At 40.1% G+C, this 21,106-nt stretch overlaps 2 protein-coding genes and 1 pseudogene across 4 annotated transcripts; all 3 read right to left on the reverse strand.

Annotated features, from left to right (window-relative positions):
• Nucleotides 1–976: 976 nt before the first annotated feature.
• LOC129194202 (zinc finger protein OZF-like) lies at nucleotides 977–4,721 on the reverse strand (annotated as a pseudogene).
• A 913-nt stretch (nucleotides 4,722–5,634) lies between these two features.
• On the reverse strand, nucleotides 5,635–14,658 carry LOC129176598 (zinc finger protein 771-like). Of its 3 annotated transcripts, none has more exons than XM_054766823.1 (5): nucleotides 14,568–14,631; nucleotides 13,497–13,596; nucleotides 12,795–12,869; nucleotides 12,579–12,681; nucleotides 5,635–9,459 (listed from the first exon to the last, which is right to left on the reverse strand). In XM_054766823.1, exons 1-5 carry the CDS (start codon nucleotides 14,591–14,593, stop codon nucleotides 8,456–8,458), a joined length of 1,308 nt encoding a protein of 435 aa, XP_054622798.1. In that variant the 5' UTR covers nucleotides 14,594–14,631; the 3' UTR covers nucleotides 5,635–8,455. The 3 variants fall into 3 exon arrangements, with proteins under 3 accessions (XP_054622798.1, XP_054622789.1, XP_054622779.1); XM_054766814.1 differs by having other exon boundaries at nucleotides 5,636–9,459; nucleotides 13,497–14,000; nucleotides 14,568–14,658; XM_054766804.1 differs by having other exon boundaries at nucleotides 5,636–9,459; nucleotides 13,497–14,636.
• A 1,651-nt stretch (nucleotides 14,659–16,309) lies between these two features.
• LOC129176577 (gastrula zinc finger protein XlCGF57.1-like) lies at nucleotides 16,310–21,062 on the reverse strand. The gene is made up of 2 exons (XM_054766767.1): nucleotides 21,011–21,062; nucleotides 16,310–19,543 (listed from the first exon to the last, which is right to left on the reverse strand). Exon 2 carries the CDS (start codon nucleotides 19,497–19,499, stop codon nucleotides 17,883–17,885), a length of 1,617 nt encoding a protein of 538 aa, XP_054622742.1. The 5' UTR covers nucleotides 19,500–19,543; nucleotides 21,011–21,062; the 3' UTR covers nucleotides 16,310–17,882.
• Between the last annotated feature and the right edge of the window lie 44 nt (nucleotides 21,063–21,106).

The following is a 21,106-nucleotide window of genomic DNA, read 5'->3' on the forward strand; positions in this document are numbered from 1 at the left end:
AAAAATGTAAATGGATACTCTGTTGACTTTTAAAACAAATGTCACACCCTAAGCCTAATCACGAGTAATTCTCAGATGTTTGGCAATGTTGTTTACAGCCACGTTGAGAAGCTAATTGCTGATGCTGTATACTACTAATAGCTTAACAACAGATATGTGTTAATTCCACAACAGGAAATACTGTATGCGATGTGCTATACCAGGAAGGGACGTTCCTGAATGACTTTTTAAAAAATAATTATTAATGAACTATAATACTGTATATACAACAGAAAAAAGGCACTGTGAAAGTTTTTATCCTGTCTACTCACATGCCGTACTGCTACAATCATGAAAGATATAAACCACCTCAACTTTCAATTCATTTAAAGTAAAACCCATTGTATCAAAAAGGGCACTATGGCCAAAGAATATAAAGATGGAGGACTCAAGGTCATAGATTTTGATTGTTAAAATGGTACCTTGAAATTGAATTGGTTGAAATCATGGATTTAAAAAAAAATTGTGATTCCCTTTCGTACTGCATCTCAAAAAAGTTCTTACATAGTTATTATAAAATTAAATAATTACTTCTGGATATACGGTACTACAACGCCGGTTAACATATTAGCGGGATATGTTGTGGGCATGTTAACTGTATCCTACTTTGTCAAGGTTAAAATGAATGATGACATATCAGTTGATAAAAGCTCCCCCCACTAAAAATGACGTTAGCGTTTCTCACAGGTCTGCAGTTCATGTCCTGTTTATTAAAAAGCCAAATATACAATGGTCATGTCTAAAAGAAGAAAAGTGGTACATCTTCCAAGAGAAACTTTTACCACACACCGTGCAAGGAAGAGGTTACTCTCCAGCGTGTATTCTTGTGTGTTTTTTCAAATGAGGTGTTTGAGAGAATCTTTTACCGCACACTGTGCAAGGAAAAGGTTTCTCTCCCATGTGTATTCTTGTGTGTTTGGTTAAATTACCTTTTAGATTAAATCTTTTCCCACACATCGTGCAAGGAAAGGGTTTCTCTCCAGTGTGCCTTTTTGTATGGTCTTTCAAATGTGACCGCTGAGAGAATCTTTTACCACACAGCATGCAATGAAAAGGTTTCTCTCCAGTGTGTATTCTCGTGTGTTTTTTTAAAATACATTGCCGATTAAATCTTTTCCCACACACTGCGCAAGGGAAAGGTTTCTTTCCAGTGTGTATTCTTGTGTGTTTTTCTAAAACAACTTTTTGAGAAAAACATTTACCGCAAACTGTGCAAGGAAAAGGTTTCTCTCCAGTGTGTATTCTTGTGTGTGTTTTTAAATCACTTTTTTGATTGAATCTTTTACCACACACCGTACATGGAAAAGGGGTCTCTCCAGTGTGTATTCTTGTGTGTATTTTCAAAACAACTTTTTTAAAAAAAGTTTTACCACAAAATGTGCAAGGAAAAGGTTTCTCCCCAGTGTGTATACTTGTGTGTTTTTTCAAATGACTTGCTTGCGAGAATCTTTTACCACACACCATGCAAGGAAAAGGTTTCTCTCCAGTGTGTATTCTTGTGTGTACTTTTAAATCATATTTTTCACGGAAGCTGTTACCACACACTGTGCAAGGAAAAGCTTTCTCTCTGGTGTGTATTATTGAGTGTCTTTCTAAACCACTTGCTTGAGAGAACCTTTTACCACACACGGTGCACAGAAAAGCTTTCTCTCCAGTGTGTATTTTTGTGTGTCTTTTTAAACCACTTGCTTGGGAGAATCTTTTACCACACTCTGTGCAAGGAAAAGCATTCTCTCCAGTGTGTATTCTAGTATGTTCATTCAGATTTGACTGCATACAGAATCTTTCACCACAAACTGAGCAGGTGAAAAGTTTCTCCCCTGTTTGTCTCATGTGTCTTAACAGATTTCTCTTGTGAGCAAAAGTTTTGTCACATTGAGAGCATCTCCAGCGCGTGTTGTCAGTGTGACATGTCATACGAGCTTTATAGTCTTCATCAGTGTCAGGAGAGTGTGATGTTGTGTCGTCACTATCTGATAGTGGAGCTAAGAGGTTGTGTGCTTGTGATCCTCCACAGTGGTCTCCATCAGCTTCTGTTGTCATGTGTTGAGTTGAGCTGCTGCTTGGAGGCTCCACCTCTCTCTTCTCCTCACTTTCACCTTCATCATCTTCACTCTTCACAGGGACACAAATCACTGGGAACTCCTCCTCCAGTCCTTCAAGATACTCTCCCTCCTGACTGATGCTCTGATCCTCCTCTTCCTCTTTAATATGGTGGGGTTGTGGCTCCTTTTCTTCTACTTTCAGGTTGAGGGGCCGTGGCTCCTCCTCTTCCTCTTTAATGTGTGGGTGCTCTCGCTCCCCCGCTTCCTCTTTAATATTGGGGGGCTGTGGATCCTTCTGTTGCATCCTGGAGTTCCACTCCTGATGCTCTGGGGGAAAATGTTGTTCACTGACGTCTGCAGGACACAAGAAGACGAAGACAAACTTGAGAAAAGTTCAACTTTTAGTTGACCTGATCAAAATTTTAAGACCAGTAAAAAAAATTGAAAAATTACAAAATAAAAGCCGCCACACCTTAAAAATGTTTTTTTTTAAACAATGTTAAGCAATATATTGTATGAATGGATATACTGTTTTTGCTATATAGATATATATAGCTTATTATTTACAGACATATTGACCACGTTCAAGCTTTGCTGGTTGTTGAAAAATGTTAAGTTAAATAAATAAATAGGCCACAAAAAAATGTGATCTGTCATTTTTAAAAATTGCAGACGCAGCAGCGGCATGACAGAGCGGCGGCAGTGCCATGCAGCCCACCACCACAGCTTCAGAAAATCCTAGGGGAAACCCTGGATTTTAAGTGGCCACACAAATACAAATGTTTTAAAAACGCATATTTTCTATGCATTTTGTCATGGGCGTTGTAACCGTATCCTACTTTGTCAAGGGTAAATTGAATGATGACATATCAGTTGATAAAAGCTCCGCCCACTAAACAATCAGTTGTCTCTAAAAATGACCTTAGCGTTTCCCACAGGTCTGCAGTTCATGTCCTGTTTATTAAAAAGTCAAATATACAATGGTCATGTCTAAAAGAAGAAAAGTGGTACATCTTCCAAGAGAAACTTTTACCACACACCGTGCAAGGAAGAGGTTACTCTCCAGCGTGTATTCTTGTGTGTTTTTTTAAATGAGGTGTTTGAGAGAATCTTTTACCACACACTGTGCAAGGAAAAGGTTTCTCTCCCGTGTGTATTCTTGTGTGTTTGGTTAAATTACCTTTTAGATTAAATCTTTTCCCACACATCGTGCAAGGAAAGGGTTTCTCTCCAGTGTGCCTTTTTGTATGGTCTTTCAAATGTGACTGCTGAGAGAATCTTTTACCACACAGCATGCAATGAAAAGGTTTCTCTCCAGTGTGTATTCTTGTGTGTTTTTTTAAAATACATTGCCGATTAAATCTTTTCCCACACACTACGCAGGGGGAAAGGTTTCTTTCCAGTGTGTATTCTTGTGTGTTTTTCTAAAACAACTTTTTGAGAAAAACATTTACCGCAAACTGTGCATGGAAAAGGTTTCTCTCCAGTGTCTATTCTTGTGTGTGTTTTTAAATCACTTTTTTGACTGAATCTTTTACCACACACCGTACATGGAAAAGGGGTGAAGATTTGGGAAAACTCCGGTTTCAGTGTATACGTGTGGACGGCAAAATTGGAGCTTTTCGCTTGTTGCCGACAAATGAGTAACAATTATGTGCCGTTATTTCCACATTAGATAAGTATAATTTAATGTGTGCAATGGTAAATTGCATTGCTGCTTCTAAGCATACTGAAATGTACGGAGCCCCGGAGGGGACATGGAGAAAAAAAAATATGATGGGTAAAAAAATGACGTTCTGTAAGCCTAAACATAAAACTACTTTCACTTGACACTGACTAACAAAGGCGCCATTATGGGCTTTCGGAGGACGCTACTGCTTTTTCTTTTCAATAAAGATAATTCAAATGAACACATATCGGCGCTGTAATCGATTGATATTGCAACATTTATTCCTTTTACTTCTTTGTTGTTGTTTTTTTTATCAGGGAATGAAAGAACCCTGGAGAATGGATTCTGTCATGTATGGACCTTTTTTACCTTGGAGTAATAGCACTGACTGTCCCTGACGCGTGGAGTGATATACATTGCACTCTCTGCACTCAAAATGGCCGCCGCCTTGCAGTAAAACAAATGTGCCGGAGACCATCTCTTTTCCCCCAATTTTATAAGTTGTGAAAGATACAACAATATCATGTCACCATGGGAGTCCATGTAACTGGACTCTATTTTCAAAGCAATGGATCATCCTCATGTGGACTATTTTTGGGCGATACTGCAAATTTTGGTATCGATCGGACACAATGCGAACAATTTAACCATTTATAAATACAACAATGCAACAACAAAAACACACATATATGCGAATACAAACACTGAAGAGACTCGAAAAATACCTTGACGGAGGAAAGGTTTTTTATGAGTAGTGTTAATGAACAAATACAAACAAATATAACCACGCGAGGGTAAGAGTGAAACTAACCTGCTCTGTGTAACTTGAGGCTTCTTCAAGAAACCCGTTTTTCACTCTGGCCCGTTGCTTCCTGAACCATAAAGAGTGGACGGCTAGAGTTGTACACCTGCTCAACATTATAGCAGGTACAATCTTCACATTTAAAACTCACCCATGTCTCTCTTCAGGAGTGAGTGTCACACACAAAACGTTTCCCCCTGCAACTTGTGCTAACTCGAAACATTTCCATTGCTGTCCCATGAACCTATTGCAGGGGTGCTCACACTTTTTCAGCCAAATGACCAAGTCCCTAAGAGATACCTCCTAGTATAAACATAGAAAAATGTATTTATGAATATATAAATGTGTAATATATTTGTAACTATATATACTAATGAGTATTTATGTACATTATACATGTATATCAGGGATGAACACGCTTTTTCAGCATGCAAGTAACAAGTCGACATGATTTGATCTCCTAGGGTATGGCAATTGTCACAGGGTACGTGAATAAAAATGAAATTAAGAGTGCGCCTGAACGCCTCACAGCACAGAATGCACTGTCAGAGCAGAAAGAAGGAAGGAGACAGAGCATGAAGTTCTTCATTGCGCTGTGTGAGTTACGTGAAGAAAAATAAGTAAGTCTGATGATTACATTGTGCATCGAGTGCTCAATCTTGAAGATTTAATTTAGATTACTGTTGAAAACCTGTTAATGTATGTGCGTGTTGGGATGAGAGTGTGGGGATTTCCTCAAAAGTGAGGCTTTATCGCTGGTTGTATGTATTTTTGTATTTTCGATATCATGTTTATTAAACTTTCCCCTTCAATTTGGTATCAAATTAATATGCAGATCATAGCAATATTGTGAGTGGACAAAAGCAAAGCTTCAAAGTTCAACCCTTCAAGCGGAAGGATCCCAAATTCCGGCATAAATAAAAGCTGACAGTAGTAGTAGTGTTCATTATTACGTCTGGTTAGCATTTGCTATCAAGCATTACCGACATACAAGAAATGAAAATGATTATGCAAAAGGCAATGCAGCCGAAGTCAATACATTGAAAAGGTTTCAGCAATGGGCACATTTTCCAGTTTATTATGAAATAATAATTTAACAGGCAGAAGTGTAGAAAACACACATTTCTATAGTGGAGTTCAGGATGCAAACCAAAGCCATCAAACAATTCACTTTTTTCCCTAAATAACTAGCCGCTAACAAAAGATAACAGATTTGTATACAAATGAACAGATATCTTTTGTTATACATGTGCTGTAGATACAGGCATCTTGCTGCTGAGATAGTTTCTCTGTAAATAGAATAACAAAGATGAAAGTTGCATCTGGCACAGGCAATGTTTGAAATTACATTTTAACATTCGTAATTGTCATACAAGTGGAAAAAGAAGTTAAGCAACTGTTAACAGTTCGACTGACTGAACCGCTTATAAACACATTGTACATCACGTGTTTGTAGGAAATGTTGTTAAAAGGAAGCTCCAAAAGCCTGAGGGATATTTTCATTTGTGGTCAAAGATCTTCTGAAGGACAATAAACAACGAGCTGTTGTGAAAGTAAAATTATTGTTGAGTTGAGTTGAGTTGGCGAATTTAAACAACATAGCAATTTGAAACCAAAAGGTTTTAAGGATGCCCTCAGCAGGACACCTTTTTCTTATCACTTATGCTGTTGCTGCTGTAGAGTTGTACTTCGATACAAAGTCGATGTCAACACGTGAAAAATACTTTGCCTGCTTGTTTAGGCGTCGTCAGAATCAAATATGCAACTTTTCCCTCTGTGAGCCGTATGGATTCTCAGTGTGACGTGGGTGGTGCACGCGTATTAGCACCGAGGTGGCGAAACAGCACAGAAAAACAGGGCTGTGCATGTGCATTGCGTAACTTTTTTTTACATAGCTCAGTCTTGGCGGATGTCATTGTCACTACTCAATCCGTCCCGGAAACGCAGTTGGTTCTACGCATGCGCGAGATCTACGTCACTTCCTCCTTCAGCAAATTTTTATGACAGCGCTTCTGCGACGTCACATGGTGTGGTGGTTATTTAAATGTATGAACGTAAACGGTCAATACTCATACTCAATATATGTAATATGTTGGGGGTTATTTTAAACTCTTATCAAAAGAGTTCGTTAGCATGCGGATGTTTCTATCATCTTATGACATCCACCAAGACTGAGCTACGTAAACACGTAAACGTCATATCCGGTTACATATAACAAACATAAATAGAATAAAACACATTAAATGCAGTTTTATTTGAATGTAAACAACCATAACAGATTGCAATGATGGATTAATCTCGAGGATTCAGCTATTTTTTTTTCTAAACAGAGAAATACCGTCCATCCAAACATAATGTATCTTCCTAGCAAATTGGATTTTTTTCAGTGGCGAAGAAAAAACTTAATATGGAACCAAGAAAAGAGGGCTTATAAATGATCCACTTGCCCCATGGATATGGGAAAAGAAAAAAAGATCAATTGCAGTATGTTGTAATTTCTCAAATCTTAACGTTTTTGTGTGTGTGTGTGTGTGTGTGTGGGGGGGGGGGGGGGGGGGGGGAACGTATATTCCGTAAAATAGGCGCATGTGACTACCGAAAAATAGGCCAACCGGATGTAGACACGTTCTGCACATGCGTAAAACTGATTGCTTTTCCGGTAGTATCGCGTAGTGACAGTCATTACACGATAGAAACATACGCATGCTAACGAACTCTTTTAATAATAATTATGATTAAAATAACCCCCAAATATATTATATACACTAAGTCCCCTACTAACGAACATCCAACGTGTGAACACTCGGGAGATACGAACACAAGCCGATTGGTCTATTTTTTCATGTGTTTTGCCTTATAAGTCCATATTTATACTGCTACATGCTTGACCGGCAAACCCATATTTATACTGCTACATGCTTGACCAGCAGAGGGCACTGTGACACTGCTAATGGGACCAACAGATACAGGAAGACGAGGAAGAGGAGAGAGGAAGGCTATGAGTTTTATGATACAACCCGGACAGTGCGTGTGATTAAAGTTTATGAAGAGTTAATAGGCCTGCTTAATTCTACACCACCCACAGAACACTACCTCTTTTAGAAGAGTCTAACGATGACAATTTGTCCTTTTTTTCAATAACTCCTCCTCCTCCACCACGACGACGTATTCTCGACCACTCCTCTTCAAAGGTAAATAACATTTATCATTACGTATTATATCACTTTTATTATTGTTTTTTTCATTAATTATCCTGGTTTAATATTACTATTGCATCCAAACTCATATTTACATACATACACACACATATACTGTATATGTATATACGTACATGTAATACCTATATCATTGGTAATTTTACCTTTTCCCCTACTTAAGAACAATTCGACTTAAGAACGGTCGTCTGGAACCAATTGTGTTTGTTAGTCGGGGACTTAGTGTATATGAAGTATGGTTATTGACCATTTATGTTCATACATTTAAAAAAATCAACTACCACACCACGTGATGTCGCAGAAATTTCCTAAAGGAGGAAGTGACATAGGACCGTTTGCGGGACGGATTGGTTGGTGACAGGCAACACTGCTCTGTGGTCCTGCAAAGGACCCCTAGCTGCCTTACAATCTGCCCGGTGTGAAAAAAACCCCCACGAAGACCGCCCCGAACAGTGCCCACACTAAATTTAAACAGAGAATTGGAGAATTTACTACAAGTAGCCTACTACTTTCAACAGGCTCACTTTATATGGAAACATAAAAAGGTCAACGATACACTTGTGATGTCTAAAAGGAGAAGTGATACATTTGATAAATGAAACTAATGTTGCAAAAAATTTTAGAAATACTGTAATTAATTTATCTTCTTCTTTTGAAATCCAACTGGATGCATCCTTTCAAAAAGTTACTCCACAGTGTGGATTCTTAATATGTGTTTAGTCAAGCTGGTACTATTTGTGAATCGCTGAACACACATTGAACAAGAAAGGTTTTTTTCTCTAGTGTGTATTCTTGTGTGTCTGATCAAAGATATCTTTCTCGAAAAACTTTTACCACACACCGTGCAGAGAAAAGGTTTCTCTCCAGTATGTATTCTTGTGTGCGTTTTTAAATCGCTTTTTCGATTAAATCTTCTCCCGCACACGATGCAAGAAAAAGGTTTCTCTCCAGTGTGTATTGTTGTGTGTTCTTTCAAATGTGACCGCTGAGAGAAACTTTTACCACACAGCATGCAAGGAAAAGGTTTCACTCCAGTGTGTAATTTTATGTGTTTGTTCAAATTTGACCGCCGAGAGAATCTTTTACCACACAGCATGCAAGGAAAAGGTTTCTCTCCAGTGTGTAATTTTATGTGCTTGTTCAAATTTGACCGCCGAGAGAATCTTTTACCACACAGCATGCAAGGGAACGGTTTCTCTCCAGTGTGTATTTTTGTGTGTTCTTTCAAATGTGACCGCTGAGAGTAGCGTGTGTTGTCAGTGTGACATGTCATATCAGCTTCAGGGTCGTCGTCGTCATCAGTGTCAGAAGAGTGTGACGTTATGTCGTCGCTATCTGATAGTGGAGCTAAGAGGTTGTGTGCTTGTGATCCTCCACAGTGGTCTCCATCAGCTTCTGTTGTCATGTGTTGAGTTGAGCTGCTGCTTGGAGGCTCCACTTCTCTCTTCTCCTCACTTTCACCTTCATCATCCTCACTCTTCACAGGGACAACAATCACTTTGAACTCCTCCAGTCCTTCAAGATGCTCTCCCTCCTGACTGATGCTGTGATCCTCCTCTTCCTCTTTAATGTGGGGATGCTGTGGATCATCCTCTTCCTCTTTAATGTTGAGGGTTTGTGGCTCCACATCCTCCTCTTCCTTTTTAATGTGTTCCATCCTGGAGTTCCTCTCCAGCTGATCACTGACGTCTGCAGGACACAAGATGACAAAGACAAGCTTTACACAAGTTCAACTTTTAATTTAGCTTATTTGAAACATTGCATACAAGTCCATCCATCCATTTTCTATGGCGCTTATCCTCACTAGGGTCGCGGGTATGCTGGAGCCTATCCCAGCAGACTTCGGGCGAGAGGCATGGTGCACCCTGGACTGGTCGCCAGCCAATCGCACACTGCATACAAGTTTACATTGAAATACATCACATACACTCCTTTATGTATTGGTTTATTTTACAGGGACAGTGTACATTAATTAGCATTGCTGCAAATGCACCAGAATTATCCTCAAGGCTATTTTTACATCCGTTGTCCCTGGACAGATCTTAAAAATTGTCTCCCTAAAACAACAGTCAAATAATTCTAAAAAGAGAACAATGCAAATATAAAAGAGTAGTAAAAACAGATGGGACGAGATAGAAGAGACCCTGGACGTTAGCCTGGTCTGGAGCAGGCCAACTCCACAGAATAAATCTCCATGGTAACTTATGTCAGAACATACCCAACTTTCCACTATCCTACTTTTGTGCAAATGGATCATGGATAAGTTGAGCCAGGATAACACAGATATCCCGGCTTAATCCCTTATCCTAGCTTCGTGCAACGGGCTCCAGGTTGTAAGACAGCAGGTTGAACGTGGCAGGACCATAGCATGCATGACAGTTTAGCCGCCTGCAGCGACAGGTGTGATTTTAGGTACTGGAAAGTTGAAATATTATATTTGACTTTTTTTTTTTAAGCTGAGATACAAATGATAGTGTAGAGTCTATAAGGACACCAAGATTTTTGAATTGTGACACAACTTGAATCTTTCCCCCTTTCATGCAGATATCTGTCTGATTATTTGCAATGTTAGATTTAGAAAAGAACCTTGCAATTCTTTTGTTTCCATTGAGTTTTAAGCAGGGCTGGTTCAGCCATTCTGAGACTCGTGTAAGTTTATCAACTACTTGAATTGTGTTTTTACCATGAGGATAAATGACGGTATTGTCTGCATATGACAGCATGAAAGTTGATGGCTTCCATACACGAGGAAAAATTGCCTCAGAAATTGAGAGATTGATCACTCTGATTACTAGAATTATGAATGTGGAACTGTGTTATTTCATGTTTCGTATTTTTGTGTTCGAAGGTTTGAGTGAACGGATTACCTGTGAGACTTCAAATTCAGTAATGCTGCCTGTCAAAATTTGTCTCCGAAGCGTTTATAGGACCAGCAATTATGTTACTGGGTGGGAAATTATGTTACTTGGCAAAAGCGGATACACATTTAATATAATACTGAAGGCGTCTGCAACCTTGTTTGCGGTATTTGTAATTGGTCCATTAACAGTTTATCTTCATTTCTAACAGTTTTTTCCTTTTTGAGTCACATCCTACAAGTTTTTTCACTTAGTCTTTTTTTTTTTGGCCTTTGCGTTCTCTCCGAAAAAATCTGCTTTGGCCTTTCGTATGTTTTTATTGTATTGGTATGTCTTTATTCCTGAATGTTGTGAACAGAGGTAATGGAGGGTAGTATGTTCTTGTTGCGTTTGTGGTTGAGTTTGGAGCTGAAGTCTTTCATCGTTCTCGCAATAGCTGTTTCAAAAGATTCACAATATGTTTGTTCCCAGCAATATTTGATCCCAATCAGTATGTTGCACTGCATTTTTAAATTCTTCCTGACGATTTTTGGGGATTCCAACAAACTTGTGTGTTCTGTGACAGAAAAACAAAATCTCTTTTTAGAAAGCTTTCTGCCCACAGGTATCAAACTGTGATCAGAAAGACCAACTAACATGTTATAAGACTGTATTATTCTCTCAGGTCGATTGGTAAATATTCAATCAAACTGGGTACTGCTCGGTGTGGTGATTCTAGTGGATCATCTGGACTCCTTCAAGTTAACAGTCTCCTTGTTTAAAATGCACTCCTTTAGTAACTTTTCAAGCGTATCATAAAAAGTACCATCTCGAGAGCATGATATACTGTATGACCTAAGCATTCCAGGTCATGGCCACTAATCCACTGAACTTCCTGGCACTGATTATTTTTGACAGAAACCATGGCACCACCATCCTGAGCACCTAGTCTATCTCTCCTGAAAATTGCCACGTCTCAGATAAACAATGATAGTCTAGTTTTGAGTTGAGTAACAACTGATTTTTTTTATTCAATTTTAGACATGATGCTTCTTATATCTAAATGCCCACCTAAAAGATTTTATTTCAGCTTTGTTTTAGGGTCTCAAGCTATTTTGGAGCGATTGACAGTTTGAAAGTAGAGCTTCAAATGCAAAAAGAAGAAATGGGAGTGAGACAAAAAGTGTTTTGAGCAGGGGCAGACGTATCATTAGGCAAACACAACAACTGAGACTTCCAGGGGTCCCCAAACGACCCATAAAAAGTGATTATTCATTTTTTATTTAATTTAAAAGTCCGTATTACGGGTTTAGTCTTAATTCACATGCTTAAAACTACATTAAATGCGTAAGCTATCATGATTGTTTCGATCGTTGTCCCTTCTCATGCAATGGACACCATGTGACTGCGCATGTGCGGATCGATTCAGAAAGACGATGGCAAGGAAACGTTTTGAAGCGGTTTGGAGAAAAATGAAGTTACCGCAGTGGCTCGGAGAAGACGGGAGGAAAACAAACAGTTTTTATCAAAACTACCGAACTTGGGCCGTATGAAATCAGTTTTATTTTTTCCCCAAATTCTGTTTTTTCCATTTTAATTTTTTAGAATTCCGTTTTTTAACTTTGACACTTATTTTACCAGCATAGAGTGTGTGACTTTTAGTTTAGTGAATAAAATGTCCATTAATTAAATGCAAAAATCCTTACATTGGATGCCTTGCCTTTTTAACTCAGAACTTGCATGTCGTTTGCGGGCATTGTAAAACGCTTGCTTCCATTAAAGCGGTAAAACACAACACGGTGTAAAGTCGCTCGCTCGCTCGCACGCACGCACATTAACACTAAATTAAAATCGTTTTGGGGGTGGTGGGAGTATATTATCATGGCTATGTAACACGTGCCTTGAAATTCAAACAATAAAAGGATTTTTGAAGGCAGCCAAATGAAAACGCGTCAATTTTCAAAAATGTACCTTTACAGGGACGTCTTTGCCAATACTGAGTCACATCAGTCCGTGAGGGTGGCCTAATTTCAGTTGCAACCTGGGCTGCGGCATCCCTGTGTGTATCTTCAAGCTGTTTTGAGTAAACAGGTGAGCAACATTCACTGACATTGTTCTGTGATGAGTACGTAGTTAACACGTTGTGCATTGCAACGAACACGTATACACTGGTTTTTCAACACTTACGCGGTAAGCACTGTCGGCTGGCACTGTATCAGTTTGCGAAGCCAGAGCTGTCTCCACTTGTTGACAAAGCAGCAACTGATATAACGCACAAAACACATTTAAGAATACTAATAATAATAAACAGGAATGTTTCTGTGTAGGCTCTCAGTCGTACAGGAGTTGTCCATCGAGGGAAAAGCTTCTTGGGACGTCATCTGTACTTCTGTGAATAATGTGTCGGACGTTTCGCTCTTCATCCGAAGAGCTTCGTCAGCGAACTAATAAGTGCTGGTAGCCTAGGCCTTAAATACAGTAAGAGTGGGCGGAATTGGTGTGCCAATGCCCTCCTCCTATTGGTTCCTTACACTAAGCCTGGGCGGAGTTGTGGTGTAATCCTCTCCTGCCATTAGCACCTCCGATCAAAGGGAAGTGTAGCTCCCTGTAGTTGGGTATGAACAACTCTGATACAGGCTCGTTAGCATCTATTGTTTCTCACCCGGCCCTGGCTCCACCTAGTCTTGTAAATGAGGTGGAGGACGTCTCAAGAAGCCTTTCCCTCGATAAACAGGAATGTTGTTTTGCTGGCAGTGATTGAGATTCATGCAGACTATAAGTTACAACACTAGTGAGCAGTGATTGAAGCTTGCACTGAAATTTGACATGAAAACATATTATACTAAGATTGGTAGAACAAAAATAGCACGAAAATGTGGATTGACTTACTGCCACCTTGGCACGCTTGTCCACGGTCGAGCATCTTCTTGGTTTTTTACTTTTTCTATTGCCGTCTGCATCGGTGCTTGTGTTTTGACTCGCACTCGGTCTGGGTTGAGGAAAAATGGTTGGGATAGCTGATGGTAGAAGCACCCTCCGCCAATACACACCCAGTCCAAAACTTTCCTTTAACTGAGGAGTCGTATCAAAACAATTGTCCTCGAAGTGTGCCGAGCACAATACCGACGAATTTGATGGTATCCATTTTGCCCGGGTCCGTTGCACTTGCCTGGTCCATTTGTTGCGGCGAATTGGGTCTTTTGGAAAGGTGAACAAGCTTACTCCATCTGCTCGAGTGTTTGAGCAAAAGCCTGCCACACAACGCTCAGGCATAATATCAAAAATATGTATAGAAATTCAACAAAATATGTGCCACCACAACACGAAGACACTTGAAACAATGGATGGGAGGGTTATGTGTGTGACGTCACGTCCGCATTCTGCAAAAGACTCCTGAAAGAGAGCATTTTTAGTGATAAAAACTTGACAAAAGTCAACAATCGAGCATACATCTAACCTAAGAAATGTGCCTTTCAATGTTTAATTTTTCATTGCAAAAATAACATTAACATGTGTTTTGGCATCAGGAGCACTTTAAGCTGACGGATAACTACCAGATTTCAAAAGCAGGAAAAGTGTCCCATTTGTTGCTACCCACGTTGAAGACCCTGCGTTGAGGTGACAATGTCAGTGCAGTACAAAGATGCGGCCGGACCCCTCTTACCGAGTTTGCCTTGGGCCCCCAAAGGACTAAATGTAACAATATATGAATACAACAATGTAACAATACAACAACAAAAACAAAAATATGTGTTAATGGAAACAGAACAGAATTGAAAACTCTCTATCTGGTCATGCGAGTATCGATCCGACACTGGCACGTGCCAATGCTATCGATATGATGCCTGTGTGGAGTATATAAAGAAATTTAACCTTCGCGGAGAAAAGCTTTTTCTAAATAGTGTTAATAAGCAAATACATAGCTTTGAAACATGAGAGTAAAAATGAAACCCAACCCACCTTTTAACACCAATACAAACAGACATATAAGGGAATCTCAGTAACAAATCCACGGATGGTTCTGTGGTCCTACGAAGGACCCCTGGCTGCCCTGTAAGTTGCCTGGCGTAAAAGAAACGCGAAGTCCGCCCTGAACAGTGCCTGCAATGAATAGAAACGGATAATTAGGGAATTTACTACAAGTAACCCACTACGTTCAACAAGCTCAATTTAGACTTTATGCGGAAACAAAAAAACACACTACAGACGAGGTAATTTATTTCAACAATATTGAAGACGGAGCATTGCAATCTATTGAATTTGAAAGCCTAAATGAACCCTAAAAATAAATTGGCTTCAGTCATTCTTAAAAACTTATGATTGCATATTCCAAATAAAATATTTTAAGATCTGGGTGGAATTAGCCTATTACTTAGGTGTTATTTCGACATTTAAAAACTACCCATAAAACTTCCAGAAGCAGTTTTTTTGTGAATGACATTATTTTTGGTACTCTAGAGAAATAGATGATTTGAAAGAGGAGTAAAGGAAGCTATTTTTGTCAAACAACAGAACCCATCATTGAATTGGAATGGTGGTTTGAGGTTTAATTTGGACCCTGTGTTCAGCAGGTTACTGAGACCGAAACCCACAGCTCTTAGTCTTGCAAATGAGGTGGATCCAGGGCCAAGCCAGAACTATAGATGGTAACGAGCCAGTATCAGAGTCGTTCATACCCAACTCAGGGAGCGACACTTCCCTTTTATCGGAGGTGCTAATGGCGGGAGAGGGTTAGACCTACTCCGCCCAGGCTTAGTGTAAGGAACCAATAGGAGGAGGGTGTTGGCACACCAATTCCGCCCACTCTTACTGTATTTAAGGCCTAGGCTACCAGCACTTATTAGTTCGCTGACAAAGCTCTTCGGATGAGGAGCGAAACGTCAGACACCTTCTTCACAGAAGTACAGATGACGTCTCAAGAAGCCTTTTCCTCGATACTCTAGAGAAAGAAAAGAAATACAGTGTCTTAAATGTATTTATTATTTGGATTAATTTTTTCATTCACAAATGTCGTCTTCTGAAAACTAAACCATCTTTCCACACCTTTCACAAAGAACAAAAAACAAGTCGTGGAACTCTTTAACACAATTAATGCTCTGCACCTCATGGAAGATCACTAGTTTATAATTTATTTCCATTTTTTTTTTAATATCTATATTTTATTTCTTTATTTGCCTTTTTCATTTTCTATGACAGCCTGTCCTGGAAATACTCCTTTCTGGAAATGTACTGGTAGTAGGTGTGTACTGTATATATGTTGTATGTACAAAGTACAAAGTTGATAGAACAGCTTTGCAATTATGTAGGAAATACTACAGTGAAGTGTCGGGTAACTTGGGTGTTATCCTGGTTACTGCATGCAAACATGACTCCTGTCTTTGTCACAAGGCCGGTATCGTATGAAAACCGGGCCCAAATAATAAGTCATGCCATAATCTCACAATGACAATACCCAACGACCAATTTTTGGCCGTGCAGTTGCTCAGTAGTCTCAGTTGAACATACACTTACACAGTTACTGAACAGCCTCAGTTATTCAAGGATATAGAGTTTCACTTATGTAGTAAAATCAGTGTTTGGTTCAGCAGTCACTATTTTACAGTATTCACACTACAGATAACAAATATTAAAAGTGGCAGTTTGACATACTCTTTAGGGAACTCATAATTCATAAGATAGATAGATACTTTATTCATCTCCAAGAGAAATTCACGCTTCGAGCAGCACTCCAAAAATGTCCCAATAAACTTAATCACTTTGTCACAAAATAAAACAACCAAGGCAAGACAGTAGAGAAAAGAAAATTAAAAAATAAGTAAATAGAATACGTATAAATAAATAAATACGGTTCACTTCCAATTTGTAGTGCAATAATACATAATAATAATAATACGTAATAATAATACATAATAATAATAATAATTAGATCAAAAGTCCAGTCCTGTGTGAGTTTTTATCGCTCCCCCTCTGTTGTGTTGAAAATCCACATGGCGTGGAGGAGGATGATCTGCTCAGTCTTTCAGTGGAGCAGGGCAGTGATAGTAATCTGCCACTGAAACTGCTCTTCTGTTGGGAGATGATGCTGTGCATTTGATGATGCTGGTTGTCCATGATGGAAAGCAGCCTCCTCTATGTTCTTTGCTCTGCCACAGATGTTGGATGGTCCAGCTCAGTGCTAATGACAGAGCCTGCCTTGCTCAACACTTTTTCCAGGCGTGTGGCATCCTTCCTCTTGTGGCTGCTCCCCCAGCACACTACTGCATACAGGAGGCCACTACCTACCAGACTGGTAGCTGTAGCAGCTTCTTGCATAAGTTGAAGGGCAACAGCCTTCTGAAGAAGAACGGAGGGCTCTGTCTTTTCCTGCACAGAGCATCCATGTTAAGAGTCCAGTCCAGTTTATCATCCAGGTGCACTCCCAAGTATTTGCAGGTGTGAACCACCTACACACAGTCACCTTTAATGAGAACAGGTTCTGGGTGCGTCCTGTTTCTCCTAAATAATAGTTAAGTTGTACAGGCAATCAGGCCAGCATTAGGCACACTGTCAGCTATAGAAAGGGATCGTTCCAGCTGAGATGGCGTCACCCCGAGGGCCACATCCGAGGGGCGAGACCACTCCAGCTGAGACGAGCCATCGCCAAGGGCCGCATTCGAGGAAGGTTGCAGTTGGAGCTGAAATGACATCCAGGAGGTTGCCAACAAGGAAGGAGTGAGATGAGCGCCCTCCTCCTACATGTGATGTGCAAAGTCACCAACTCGTCTCAGCGAAGGAAGCTCCTCATTACAAAGAGTCCCTCCAGAAGACATTCATTGTCCTGATCACTGGCAGGTGACTGAAGAACGAGACTGTTGATTTTTTTTGACATTCTTTCATTATTTAGTGTCCCTTACTCCTGCCAAAAAGCCCCGCGGGCAGTAGGAGGAGGGAGGTCTAAACTCCAAATAAAGACAAAGTTCTGGTAATTCAGATGCTATCATTTAGAACCCTATTTGTGATTTAATAAACAAGCGGAGCCCCCTTCTCCCTCAAACTGCAGTCTTCTGTCTTGTTTGTTTCTCAATACTGCACGACAATGAAAAATAAAACAAACATTGCAAACATTTCATCATGTCAGTTAGCAACGTTAGCAGTCGTTCTTCTTGCACAACTTTTATTTCAAGAGTAATAATGTCTTTGTTCATACTTATTATTGTGTTAAGTGTGTAAAGTTTTCAAGTTACTCCCCAGTGTGGATTCTTATGTGTTCAGTCAAGTTTGGACTATTTGTGAATCTCAGACCACACGTTGAGCAAAACTGTGTGTTCTTGTGTGTCGTATCAAAGATACCTTCTGAGAGACACTTTTACCACACACCGTGCAAGAAAAAGGTTTCTCTCCAGTGTGTATTCTTGTGTGTTCTTTCAAATGTGACCGCTGAGAGAATCTTTTACCACACACTGTGCAAGGAAAAGGTTTCTCTCCAGTGTGTCGTCTTGTGTGCATTTTTAAATCACTTGTTTGGCAGAATCTTTTACCACACGCCGTGCAGAGAAAAGGTTTCTCTCCAGTGTGTATTCTTGTGTGTTCTCTCAAATGTGACCGCTGAGAGAATCTTTTACCGCACACTGTGCAAGGAAAAGGTTTCTCTCCAGTGTGTCGTCTTGTGTGCACTTTTAAATCACTTGTTTGGCAGAATCCTTTACCACACACCGTGCAGAGAAAAGGTTTCTCTCCTGTGTGGATTCTTGTGTGTTTTTTCAAATGTGACCGCTGAGAGAATCTTTTCCCACACACCGTGCAGGCAAAAGCTTTCTCTCCAGTGTGTGTTTTTGTGTGTACGTTCAAATTTGACTGTCGAGAGAATGTTTTACCACACACTGCACAAGGAAAAAGTTTCTCTCCAGTGTGCATTCTTGTGTGTATCTTTAACCCACTTGTTTGAGAGAATCTTTTCCCACACACCGTGCAAGGAAACGTTTTCTCTCCAGTGTGCATTCTTGTGTGTATCTTTAATCCACTTGTTTGAAAGAATCTTTTCCCACACACTGTGCAAGGAAAAGGTTTCTCTCCAGTGTGTATTCTTGTGTGTTTTTTTAAATCACTTGTTTGAGAGAATCTTTTCCCACACACCATGCAAGGAAAAGTTTTCTCTCCAGTGTGTCTTGTTGTGTGTTCTTTCAAATGTGACCGCTGAGAGAATCTTTTCCCACACACCGTGCAGGGAAAAGCTTTCTCTCCAGTGTGTGTTTTTGTGTGTACGTTCAATTTTGACCACATAGAGAATTTTTCACCACAAACTGAGCAGGTGAAAGGTTTCTCTCCTGTGTGAAGTCTCCTGTGTCTTTTCAGGTTTCCCTTGTTAGCAAAAGTTTTGTCACATTGAGAGCATTTCCAGCGTGTGTTGTCAGTGTGACATGTCATATCAGCTTCAGAGTCTTCATCATCAGTGTCAGGAGAGTGTGACGTTGTGTCGTCACTATCTGATAGTGGAGCTAAGAGGTTGTGTGCTTGTGATCCTCCACAGTGGTCTCCATCAGCTTCTGTTGTCATGTGTTGAGTTGAGCTGCTGCTTGGAGGCTCCACCTCTCTCTTCTCCTCACTTTCACCTTCATCATCTTCACTCTTCACAGTGACACCAATCACTGGGAACACCTCCAGTCCTTCAAGATGATCTCCCTCCTGACTGATGCTGTGATCCTCCTCTTCCTCTTTAATGTGGGGCGGCTGTTGCTCCTTTTCTTCCTCTTTAAGGCTGAGGTGCTGTGGCTCCTTCTTTTCTTCTTTAACACGGGGCGGCTGTGGCTCCTCCTCTTTCTGTTTAATGTGGGGGGACTGTGACTCGTCCTCTTCCTCTTTAATGTTGAGGGGCTGCGGACCCACATCCTCCTCTTCTTCTTGAATGTTTTCCATCCTGAAGTTCCAATCCTGCTGGGGAAGATGTACCTCACAGACGTCTGCAGGACACAAGAAGACATAAGACATCAGAGTTTCCGCTACGTGTAATTGATCGTGGCGCACCGCCACGGCAAAATAACAGCCACCAAACCTATTTTTTTTTACGTGAAAACAATATTTAGTAGTACATTGTATGAATGGACATATATGCTAATACGGTGATCGCAAAGGTAGTGTGGGCTGTCGCATGTGTCACCCATGTCATAAAGGTCACTTTGTAAATCAGCTGGCATTAAGCCCCCCTCCTGATTCGCTCCTGCGCCTAGCGGCAAAGTCATTGCTGAAGGGATGTCTGTAGCGACAGACAGACAATGCAACTTTCATCTTTATTATTCAGATTACGGACAAACTAACTCAGCGGTAAGATGCCTGAATCTACAGCAAAAGTTATCTGTTCTGTCCATTCTGAATGTCTGTTTACAGTTAAGGTGAGCTCGGTGCAAGAATAAACGAAAAGAAAGCAAAAGGAAAACATGATTGTTCACGAGTCCTAAGTCTTTTGAGCACGAGCCCAAGTCAAGTCCGAAGCCTCTCAGTGTGTGACTTAAGTGCGACTCGAGTCCAAGTCGCAAACTCTAGTCCCCATCTCTGGGTTATGTACACAACTATTGAAGAATTATGTGTCATAATCTTTATTGCCATATTGAATTGAGTTGTGAATTACTGAATATCAACCACTTTGATTTCCTGTAAACGTTGAAACTGTGAATGTGAAACATGAATGATTAGTATACAGAATAGTAGTTTTACCAGTTAGATTTTATATATACATGTTTTATAGTATGAGGTAGATCATTTTGACTTGTAACTTGCATGCTGAAAAAGTGTGTACCCCTGATTTACATGTGCAATGTACATAAATACTCATATTTATAAATATACCAAATATCTATATTCTCTATGTTTATTATAATAGGGAGATCTATGGGACTTGGTCATTTTAAAAGTAACTGACAGGCTGAAAAAGTCTCTCTCTCTCTCTCTCTCTCTCTCTCTCTCTCTATATATACACACAATTAGGTTGAAATCAAATTTACAATATCATAAAAATGTTTGACTACGCTTTATTTTGAAAAAAATGCACCGGAATAGCCTGTCTGCCCTGGTGGCACTTGACAGATAAGGAACGGGAGAAAAGACCAAGAGAATGGGAGTTAAATTTAATGTATTCATTTCGTATTCAAGCCTGTGCACCACAGAGCAGCGGCAGTCCGCCTCCCATGCAGCCCACCAGCACAGCTGATAAATCCTAGGGGAAAGCCTGGATATGCTGTAGAAAAGTTTCACTTTTACTTTAGCTTATTTGAAACATGAAACTGCAATTATCAATCCGACACTGACACGAGCCCTTGATATCGATGGAATGGCTGTGTGGACTACATAAAGAAAATGGACCTTCAAGGAGAAAAGCTTTTCATGAGTATAAACTTATAAACACGACAGGGTAAGAATGAAACCCAACCCACCTTTTATCAGCAACACAGATAGACATTCACGCGTACTTCAACTGATGCCCGGATGTCCTACGAAGGACTACTAGCTGTCCAGCAAAGTGCCTGGCG

This window comes from Dunckerocampus dactyliophorus, chromosome 1 (assembly GCF_027744805.1).
Source record: "Dunckerocampus dactyliophorus isolate RoL2022-P2 chromosome 1, RoL_Ddac_1.1, whole genome shotgun sequence".
In the NCBI taxonomy this organism is placed as follows: domain Eukaryota; kingdom Metazoa; phylum Chordata; class Actinopteri; order Syngnathiformes; family Syngnathidae; genus Dunckerocampus; species Dunckerocampus dactyliophorus.

What these genes read in the sequence shown, in the direction of transcription:
- LOC129176598 (XM_054766814.1), bottom strand. Translation starts at nt 13,880, where the DNA reads ATGCCTGAGCGTTGTGTGGCAGGCTTTTGCTCAAACACTCGAGCAGAT. An exon ending in ACAAGCGTGCCAAGGTGGCA is followed by an intron (nt 12,870 to 13,496) that starts GTAAGTCAATCC and finishes GCGTTATATCAG; the next exon opens with TTGCTGCTTTGTCAACAAGT. An exon ending in CAGCCGACAGTGCTTACCGC is followed by an intron (nt 12,682 to 12,794) that starts GTAAGTGTTGAA and finishes TACTCAAAACAG; the next exon opens with CTTGAAGATACACACAGGGA.
- LOC129176577 (XM_054766767.1), bottom strand. Translation starts at nt 19,499, where the DNA reads ATGGAAAACATTCAAGAAGAAGAGGAGGATGTGGGTCCGCAGCCCCTC.